At 45.9% G+C, this 10725-nt stretch overlaps 1 protein-coding gene across 1 annotated transcript; it reads left to right on the top strand.

Moving 5' to 3' along the window:
• Positions 1-319: 319 nt before the first annotated feature.
• LOC308593077 (lymphocyte antigen 6E-like) lies at positions 320-10483 on the top strand. The gene is made up of 3 exons (XM_081205306.1): positions 320-479; positions 7570-7683; positions 10058-10483. The coding sequence occupies exons 1-3, from the start codon at positions 425-427 to the stop codon at positions 10261-10263; spliced, it is 375 nt and encodes a 124-aa protein (XP_081061432.1). The 5' UTR covers positions 320-424; the 3' UTR covers positions 10264-10483.
• Positions 10484-10725: the final 242 nt, after the last annotated feature.

The raw sequence follows: 10725 nt of genomic DNA, 5'->3' as shown, positions 1-10725 counted from the left end.
TGTCAAGTCCTAGGTTCTGTGGTTTAACCCACAGCACCAGCCGCGTCCCCCTTTGCTGTTTCAAAGAGCCCCCCAAACTGAGCCAGATTCCTTCTGAACATCCGTGTCACTTTGCAACAGATGGAATCCAACAGGCCACGCTGTTTCCTATTAAAAAAACCTGCATCTATAGCCAAGAAAAACAGACTGCCATGTGGCAAAAGGTTCACATCCCGGGTTAAGAAAAAAATAAAGGAGCGGGGGGGGGGGCGTTTTAGGAGAAGGCCACACAAGTGCAACAAGCACAGCGGGAATTTCCAGCAAAAAAAACAACAACCTGTGAGCAATCAGATGCGTCTCCCTCTGATGGCACCGCCCTAAATAAGCATCATATAATGTCAGAACTGCCAGCTGTTCCTTTCCAGCTGGTTAAGACCTTGCCAGGATGAAGACTTTCACTGCCGTACTCTTGGTGGTTGCAGCCCTCTGCCTGGAGCAAGGTGAGCTTCACTGGGGTTAACCCAAGGAGAGGTGGGGAGATTTTGAGAAGGGGCCTGGGAAACATATTTGAATAGTTATAGGCATGGAGTGCACCCTTTGTTGTTGAGGTGCTGCAATGGAGAGAGAGCATGCCCACTGCTGAAAACAGGTTTTGGAGCTGCTTTAAATCCTCAGCTCTTTGCAGGTAGGGAAGAAATTGACTATGTTTGCATTTTAAGAGAAGCCACTCATTTGCACTTCTAGGATCAATGCGTGGACCAAAGCACAGATTATCCATTGCAATTTGCACTTCTCTGATTTTTGCAGGTGCAGTTCCCCACCCACTGAGTGTCAGCATTCGTGTACATCAAAATGCACATATTTGTGAAAATAACATGCAAAAATGCTTCATACTGGGGGAATTGATTGCAAAACTGTGCACACTGTGTACAAAAGTGTGTTTATTTTTTATTTTGTTTGTTTGTTTTTGTTTTATTTATTTCAAAACCAAACATCAGATTCAAAATCCATATTCATTTTCTAACATAAGCCTATTACATAGATTACCTAAATTGAAATATATCTAATTGCTCTAGGCTTCCCTTTGCTGTATGTACCGGTAAATACAACATAATTAACAAATTATATTATAAATGATATTATAGGTTCCCATATACTGGGGCAAAAAGTGTGTTTTTTGGAATAAATTAGCACTAAAATGCCGATGGATTTTCATGAGAATTATTCTCAATATTGCTATTTTGCAAATAGCTGCAGAAATGTGGAAAGCTGAATTTAAGAATGCAAAGATCAGATTTGATAGGCTTGTCCATCCTTAAGTGCAAGTGTTCTGCTTGGGAGCTGCTGGCTGAAACTTAACATCTCTAACTGAAGATGAAGCAATCCACCGTATTTTTCGCTCTATAAGACACACCAGACCACAAGACACACCTAGTTTTTGGAGAAGGAAAACAAGAAAAAAAAATTCTGGATCTCAGAAGCCAGAAGAGCAAGAGGGATCGCTGTGCAGCAAAAGCAGTGATCCCTCTTGCTGTTCTGGCTTCTGGGATAGCTGCGCAGCCTGCATTCGCTCCATAAGACGCACACACATTTCCCCTTACTTTTTAGGAGGGGAAAAGTGAGTCTAATAGAGCGAAAAATACGGTACCTAAATCTGTTGACAAACCCCGTTACACAGGCTCTTAAAGCTCCTGCCTTTTAGTGAGTGGGGGCGGTCCATGTTCAACCTCGTCCAGCTTTTTCTATTCCCAGGCAGGCAGCCCTGCTATCTAAGTGTCTTTCACTGGACTTGGGGCTTTTAACTTGCTAAGTAAAAGGTAAAGGTACCCCTGCCCGTACGGGCCAGTCGTGTCCGACTCTGGGGTTGCGTGCTCATCTCGCTTAAGAGGCCGGGAGCCAGCGCTGTCCGAAGACACTTCCGGGTCACGTGGCCAGCGTGACGAAGCTGCTCTGGTGAGCCAGCACCAGCGCAGCACACGGAAACGCCGTTTACCTTCCCGCTATAAAGCGGTACCTATTTATCTACTTGCACTTTGACATGCTTTCGAACTGCTAGGTGGGCAGGAGCTGGGACTGAACGACGGGAGCTCACCCCGCCGCGGGGATTCGAACCGCTGACCATACGATCGGCAAGTCCTAGGCTCTGTGGTTTAACCCACAGCGCCACCCGCATCCCTTTAACTTGCTAGCTATTGGCTATTTATTGCCACTGAGGTTATTCTGCGGCTAGCTCAGACTTCACACAGGTAAGCAGACAGAGGGCTCTTTGCAACAACCAGTTGCAGCCGCAATTTCCTTACAGAGCGCAAAGGAATATAATCACTTGCCAAATAAGCAAATAAAATCCCCAAACGACAGTTTGAAATGTCGTGACTTAAAACTCAGGGAGCATCTTCACGGTCCTTATTTTAACGACGGTCTCCAGACATTTTGCTTGGCGCGGAAAGATGCCGTGCTTTGCACATTTCTAAATGGAGGAGTGCTGGGAAGGTTTCCTTGCAAACTGGACTATGTAGATTAAAGTTGTACAGGTAAAGGGTGTGGCTTGGAGACAGAGCACCTGCATGCAGATGATCCCTAATCCAATCCAATTCAATCCCTGGTGTCTCCAGGTAAGGCTGGGAGAAATCCAGGAGGGTCACTGTCAGTCAATGCAATGCTGAGCTAAGATGAATCAGATGCTTCAACTCAGCCTAAGGCAATTTCCTCAGTTCTTCTTAATTGAGGTTCCCACTCCGTGCCCAGATCTTAATTTCCTTTCCCTAAATAAGAGAAAGCTTGGAAAACCTGCTCAGCCTGACGCTCGAGCTGTTGTGTTCTTTCACACCTTCTGGGTTGTTTGTGACGGTGTGTCAGATGTTGAGTTTGCAGGTCTGTGGCTGTCAATGTATGGCTACAAATGGCAGGAATCATGTCTGAAATCCTTTGGGTCTAACTAAAGCCCAATAGTGGTGATTCCCAATAGAACATTCTTCTAAGTATGCTATGCTTCTAAATATTCTAAAACAGGGGTCAGCAACTTTTTTCAGCCTTGGGCCGGTCCACTATCCCTCAGACCATGTGGTGGGCCGGACTATATTTTGAAAAATAATATGAATGGATTCCTATGCCCCACAAATAACCAAGAGATGCATTTTAAATAAAAAGTCACATTCTACTCATGTAAAAACACGCCGATTCCCGGACTGTCTGCGGGCTGGATTGAGAAGGCGATTGGACTGCATCCGGCCCCTGGGCCTTAGGTTGGCTACCCCTGTTCTAAAACAACATATTAAAATACAGTAATGCATCAAACATTAAAAGCTTCCCTGAACAGGGCTGCCTTCAGATGTCTTCTAAAAGTCTAGTAGTTGTTGTTCTCTTTAACATTTGTTGGGAGGGCGTTCCACAGGGCGGGTGCCACCACCGAAAAGGGCCTCTGCCTGGTTCCCTGTAACTTGGCTTCTCGCAGGGAGGGAACCGCCAGTAGGCCATCGGAGCTGGACCTCAGTGTCTGGGTGGAACGATGGGGGTGGAGACGCTCCTTCAGGTATCCTGGTCCGAGGCTGTTTAGGGCTTTAAAGGTCAGACCAACACTTTGAATTGTGCTCAGAAACGTACTGGGAGCCAGTGTAGGTTTTTCAAGACTGGTGTTATATGGTCTCGGTGGCTGCAAGGCAAGAGGTTCATAGCTGAACGGAAGCTACAAAGAGGTACCTGCTGTTGGCACACCCTTCCCACGAAGCGTTTACAGCCAAGGTGGGGCGATCTCACCCATCAGACTCTGTCACCCTCTGTTGTGATCACACATTCACACTCTTGTCTGGTGGGTGGATCTCATCCTACCTACGAAGGTGCTGCCTGGCTCTCAGCGACAAGACTATGTCCTGCCTCATCGCCTTCCCCTCTGACTCCACTTCCTCCCATCCAACTCCTCCCTCTGGCTGGGCAAAGTGTTCTGACCTCCTCGATTTGGCTCTGCACTCCACTGGAAGGTCCAAAAAGAGATCTAGAAGATCAGCTTCTCCCTCTCTGACATCTAGGGTCACAAAGGGGGAACACCTCTCCCTCATCTCTGGGTACCAGCCTTCCAGCCCTGCAGTCCTTGCTCCTCTTTCTTCTCCTCCTCTAATGGCAAGGGGTGATGGAAGTTTTAGTCTGGCAACATCTGGAGAGCCAAAGGTTCCCCAGACTTGCTGCAGAGCTTTTCTTCAGTTTAGAAGAAGGATGCTTAAGGTAGGGACAATGCCGAGGTGTCTGAAAATATACATGAGTTCGGGTCATAGTTGGAGAAGAGCACTTCTGCCTCTCTTGATACCAGAATCCAGGATCAAGCGGCCAAGCATGATGGGAACTGTGGTCCAGCAATATCTGGAGGGCTGCAGATGTTCTACATCCATTTAGAAGGCCTTCATCAACCTGGACTCTTAGGGTTTTTTGTGTGTTGATTTTATTGAGAACTACCATTATACAGCTGTATTAAATGGAAACCGAAGAATGGATGCTTTTGAATTATGGTGCTGGAGGAGACTCTTGAGAGTCCCATGGACTGCAAGAAGATCAGATCTATCCATTCTGAAGGAAATCAGCCCTGAGTGCTCACTGGAAGGACAGATCCTGAAGCTGAGACTCCAGTACTTTGGCCACCTCAGGAGAAGAGAAGACTCCCTGGAAAAGACCCTGATGTTGGGAAAGATGGAGGGCACAAGGAGAAGGGGACGACAGAGGACGAGATGGTGGGACAGTGTTCTCAAAGCTACCAGCATGAGTCTGACCAAACTGCGGGAGGCAGTGGAAGACAGGAGTGCCTGGTGTGCTCTGGTCCATGGGGTCATGAAGAGGCGGACACGACTAAACAACACACAACCCATAATTGTGGACCCAATCCTTTGGACTACTCTGTCAACAGACTCCTTTGGCTTTCATTTTTAAGCACCTACTGAGAACCACTTAGTTCTGTCTGGCTTATGCAGGCACCTAAGAATGCATCTTTGCACAACAGTTCCCCGATTTCTGGTTTCAATTTTTTAATAATGGTTTCTTATTATACTGTTTCATGAGTTTGACCAAACTGCAGGAGGCAGTGGAAGACAGGAGTGCCTGGCATGCTCTGGTCCATGCGGTCACGAAGAGTCGGACACGACTAAACAACAACAACAACAAACCATTCAGTATTCCATTAAAACTTGTTCACACTGTTGACTAAACAACAACAAAATGGAAACACAAATTACCCAGCAATACTCCAGAGCAGACAGAAGGACTACAACTCCCATCAGGACTTTCTGGTAGGAGCTGATGGGAATTGTAGTCCAAAACATCCTGAGGGGGCCAGACTGGTGGCACAGCTGGCTCTGGATGCCCCTGCAAAAGTTGTACTGAGGGCAGGATCAAAGGGTTGCCTGTATGGCACAGCATGTCGAAATATGAAGCAATGCTTGTGGAAGGTCTGGTTGTTCTTGTATCTCGGCGTCTCTTCGTGAGAGTGAAGTTTATGGACTGGTCTCGTGGCTTGGAGCGAGTCAGCTCCACCATTAAACCTCACCCTGCCCTCTCCCTTCCCATAACTCAGGCACCCCAAAGCTCAAGGGCCCCATTGTTTTGAAGTTCTTTCCCATCAAAGAGGCACCTCACGCCCACTGGCATCACAAGAGCACCCAGTATCACCCTAATAATCTCCGACTTGCCAAACACCCAACTTTAAAAAGGAGGGTGGCGCCCAAAACAGACCGAGCGCCTCACAGGTAAACAACTTTAGGGAACAGAAGGGATGGCTCAGCCAAGCACTTGATGGCGAAGAGATAGGGAGAGTTGTTTCACAGAGGGGAAAATTGCTGAGTGGTAGAAGCAGGGCAAACCAGGAAAAGACCTCTCCTTCCTCCTAATTTGCATCTATGTAAATCGTTGTCACAAAGCATTCTGTGGCATCAGCAGAAGTATAATGCCTAGAATCAAGCAGTAAAGGTAAAGGGACCCCTGACCGTTAGGTCCAGTCGTGGCCGACTCTGGGGTTGCGGCGCTCATCTCGCTTTACTGGCTGAGGGAGCCGGCGTACAGCTTCCAGGTCATGTGGCCAGCAGGACTAAGCCGCTTCTGGCGAACCAGAGCAGCACACGGAAACACCGTTTGCCTTCCCGCCAGAGCGGTACCTATTTATCTACTTGCACTTTGATGTGCTTTCAAACTGCTAGATGGGCAGGAGTAGGAACCGAGCAACGGGAATTCACCCCATCGCGGGGATTCGAACCGCCGACCTTCTGATCGGCAAGTCCTAGGCTCTGTGGTTTTACCCACAGCGCCACCTCTGTCCCTTAGAATGAAGCAGTACTACTGCTCTATTCTGCCTTGGTCAATCCACACCTGGAATACTAGGTCCAGTTCTGGGCACCACAATTTAACAAGGATATTGAAAAGAGGGAACTTGTGTAGAGGGTGACCCAGAAGATCAAGTGTCTGGTAAAGATGCTTTATGAGGGAGCTGGGGAGCCTGAGAGGAGATAAGATAGCCATCTTCCAATATCTCAAGGGCTGTCCCATGGAAGAGGGAGCAAGCTTGTTTCCTCCTGCTCTGGAGGGTAGGACTTGAACCCATGGCTTCAAGTTACAAGGAAGGAGATTCAGACTAAACATCAGGAAGAATTCGCTGCTAGTAAGTGGAATAGACTCCCTCAGGAGGTTGCTGACTCGCCTTCCTTGGAGCTTTTTAAGCAGAGGTTGAATGGTCGTCTGCCATGGATGCTTTAGCTGAGATTCCTGCATCAGAAGGGCTTGGACTAGATGACTCATGGTGTCCCTTCGAACCCTACAGTTCTATGATTCTATGAAAGTGTGGATTTAAAAGGAACTTAGAGAAATTCATGGCCAGGGAGAGAGTTCTATCAATGGCTATTAGCCATGTGGCTAAACAGAGCCTTCAGAGATGGACAGCATATCTCTAAACCTGGGATCATTCAAAATAAAAAAATTCCTTCCAGTAGCACCTTAAAGACCAACTAAGTTAGTTCTTGGTATGAGCTTTCGTGTGCATGCACACTTCTTCAGAAGTATCTGAAGTATCTGTGTATCTGAAGAAGTGTACATGCACACGAAAGCTCATACCAAGAACTAACTTAGTTGGTCTTTAAGGTGCTACTGGAAGGAATTTTTTTTATTTTGACTATGGCAGACCAACACGGCTACCTATCTGTAACTGGAACCTGGGATTATTATTAGACTACAACTCCCATCATCCCTGGCCACGACTGATGGGACCTGGAGCAACATCTCAAGGACTACAGATTCTCCTATTCAAAGGGTGGCTGGGAACGGCCACTTAGATTTCCCAAAATGCCCCTCAGCAAGCTGGCAATGGGAGCATTCTTTGGAATTAAAATGGCAGCTGAACCCAGCTCTCTGAGCCCCCGACCAGGAAATATTTTTAATAAAGGGAGTCCCAGGACAGGTGCCAGTAGAGGGGTCTGCCACTGTGTTGTGGTCCTGGCAATGGCCCTGGGGTCCGCAGTGCTGATGCCAGCCCTGGTGCCCCCCTCACACATCCAAAGAATGTTCATTAGAAATCCTGTAGCTATAGCAACCTAATACCCCCAACTTCCCCACCTCTTTTTTTTGCAGTTTCGTCCTTGCACTGTTACACGTGTGACAAAGCGAAATCCCACGAGGAATGCACCAAGAACAGGTGTTCGGATATGAACAGATATTGCGTGTCATTGGCCCACACAGGTCCTGGTAAGTTTCATGATCTGTTTGCAGGAAGGCGGAGAAAAAAAGGAGCTGTACTTCATAGGCCTGGCTGGCTGGAATTGAAGATTTAACAATAACAATAACAATAACAATAACAATAACAATAACAATAACAATAACAATAACAATAATAATAATATTTTTTATTTATATCCCGCCCTCCCCAGCCGAAGCCGGGCTCAGGGTGGCTAACAACAATAAAATAGTACAACATTCTGAAATCATTCCATTGTAAAATTAATTCAACTCAAAATGATGGCAACCATTGGGCTAAAGTTCTGTGAGGATTGCCAAAGGAGGGAGTCGGGCTGTACCTTGGCCAAAGGCCTCGAGGAACAAGCTCTGTCTTGCAGGCCCTGCAGAAAGATGTCAAGTCCTGCAGGGCCCTAGTCTCTTGTGACAGAGCGTTCCACCAGATCGGGGCCACGACCGAAAAAGCCCTGGCTCTGGTTGAGGCCAGCCTAACCTCCCTGTGGCCTGGGACCTCCAAGATGTTTTTATTTGAAGACCGTAAGGTCCTCCGTGGGACATACCAGGAGAGGCGGTCCTGTAGGTACGAGGGTCCTAGGCTGTATAGGGCTTTAAAGGTTAAAACCAGCACCTTAAACCTGATCCTGTACCCCACCGGGAGCCAGTGCAGCTGCTATAGTGGTATAGCATATTGATCAATTAAACTGTCAGGTTTGCATAGTGAGAAAGACAACGTTGACTTTTTAATGACCCTTTAGTCTTATTTGTTTGCGGGAAGATCGGATGGGATGGGCTATTCCAGGAGATTTCATTTTGGTTCTAGACAATGCTGGCCATTTAATGAGCATTCGCACTGATTTGTTTGCATTGAAGCACGTGCTACCAAGCACATTCCAGAACATTCTATGCATCACATTAAAGCAAAAATCCCAGTATTTGGGAAAGGGAAACCTCCCAATCGTTTACAATTGTTCAACCTGAATTTGCTGGCATGTGACTGAATCCCACCTGAACATAGTAGTGTTGTGGAAGTGCACATGGATAGGATTTTTTTAAAAAATATATCTCCTTTATTGAAAGATAAAAAGTACATAATCATAAGTGCACAGAGTAAGATAAGACACAAAAGAAGGAGGAGGAAAAAAAGAAATAGCACCCATGTAGAAAATAAAGCAGAACGGGAGGTGGGGACCTGTATACATTACCAAAAAAATGCTATTGTCATTAACTAGACCTAAACCTATTACGGTACTTATAAAAATGAATTCCAAATTAAATTTGCCCATGGCAAGTCTAGGTTTGTATTCACCTTGTTCGTGTGTAGCGAGTTTGTACATATCTTCAGTCCAATCGTGGAAGCCTCATTTTTATTTTTCCAGTTCATCAAAACCTGTCTTTGTGCCGTAGTAAGGCCATGGGTGGCGCTGTGGGTTAAACCACAGAGCCTAGGGCTTGCCGATCAGAAGGTCGGCGGTTCGAATCCCCGTGACGGAGTGAGCTCCCATTGCTCGGTCCCTGCTCCTGCCAACCTAGCAGTTCAAAAGCATGTCAAAGTGCTAGTAGATAAATAGGTACCACTCTGGCGGGAAGGTAAACAGCATTTCTGTGCGCTGCTCTGGTTTGCCAGACATTGTACAAGCATATGTTTTAGAGAAGCATTATTCCTGCGACATCTCCAGCAGCTAGATGTCTTAGAGAACCCTTCTTTCATATAAAAGCATACTGGATTCCAGAAAATTCTAAATATTATTTTGTGTTATATGAGTCTTAATTTGAGGTACAGAGTACCCTTGTTATAGAACGTAACAGTTTCCCATTGTCGAGATTGAGATCTCCAATTCTTTATCCCATTCCCCTTTAAATTTTTTTATTTTAATTTTAATTTTTTTAAGGTATATCTTTATTGATTTAAAATAAATACATTTATGGGAAGACAGACAGACAGACAGACAAACAAACAAACAAAAACAAACAAACATACAATCAAACAAACAAACAAATAATAGAAAAATCAAAGAAACAACAAAATTAATATAACTGACATCATTTATATCTATTCCTCTTTTAATAACTGCGTATCAAACTGGTTTGCTACTAATAAACATTTATATAAGACAAAAGTGGGTTTTATAATAATAATAATAATAATAATAATAATAATAATAATAATAATAATAATAATAATAATAATTTATTATTTGTAGCCCGCCCATCTGGCTGAGTTTCCCCAGCCACTCTGGGTGGTTTTACTGCTACATAAGAAAGTGTGCATGGATAGGATTGTGCTGTTTTAAGTCGGTGAAATTCATCTCCAAACAGGGTTGACTATTGCGACTGAACCCCACAGCAATTTCTCATTCTCCCTCCCTTAAATCCTCTTGCTTTGTAGGCAGTGAGTTTTCCGTCAGCAAGTGGTGTGCAGACGTCTGCCCAAGCAACTTTGAGATCAAGGGCGGCCAAACGGGCATCGAGACCAGTTGCTGCGTTTTCGATTACTGCAACAGCGGTGCTCCCAGCAGTGTGAAAACCAGCTATGCTCTCATGATCATGGCGATCCTCGCCAGCTTTGCCTGTATCTTCCGGACGGGGCTGTGATGGGGGTGAGGGTGGTAGAGATCGCCAAATGTCTTTTTGGCAGCACTAATCTCCACGTCTTTTTTTTTACAAGGCCTAATTCTGGCTTCGCTGAGAGCTATGCTACAAACACGATACGGGATGCTATTGCCTTTTTTTGTACGTGATGGAGGCGGGGGGGGGGGCGCCATTTTCTGTAACGCTCGCCGATGCGAAAAAATAAAAACCTCTCTGCCTGCCACTAAGGTTTACAACAAAGGGGGGAACCTTTTTATGGGGGGGGGCATTCAAAAATACGACCTCCCCTACTGCATTTTGAAGTGGCCCAGTCCAAAATTCAACCACCCTGTTTCAGTATAATGGGTTGAGTGACTCTTTGCGACTTCTTGGTCTTTGTGTCCAAAGTCTGTTTTGGGGGCTTAATCCGGCCCACCGGTTGGTTTAATCTGGCCCCTGTTGCAGTCTATTTCCAGGGGTAAAATC

This window comes from Podarcis bocagei, assembly GCF_964188305.1.
Source record: "Podarcis bocagei genome assembly, chromosome: 8".
In the NCBI taxonomy this organism is placed as follows: domain Eukaryota; kingdom Metazoa; phylum Chordata; class Lepidosauria; order Squamata; family Lacertidae; genus Podarcis; species Podarcis bocagei.
Note: the sequence above shows the minus strand (reverse complement) of the source record. Positions and strands in the feature narration are given on the sequence as shown.

What these genes read in the sequence shown, in the direction of transcription:
- LOC308593077 (XM_081205306.1), top strand. Translation starts at nt 425, where the DNA reads ATGAAGACTTTCACTGCCGTACTCTTGGTGGTTGCAGCCCTCTGCCTG. An exon ending in AGCCCTCTGCCTGGAGCAAG is followed by an intron (nt 480 to 7,569) that starts GTGAGCTTCACT and finishes TTTTTTTTGCAG; the next exon opens with TTTCGTCCTTGCACTGTTAC. An exon ending in ATTGGCCCACACAGGTCCTG is followed by an intron (nt 7,684 to 10,057) that starts GTAAGTTTCATG and finishes CTTGCTTTGTAG; the next exon opens with GCAGTGAGTTTTCCGTCAGC.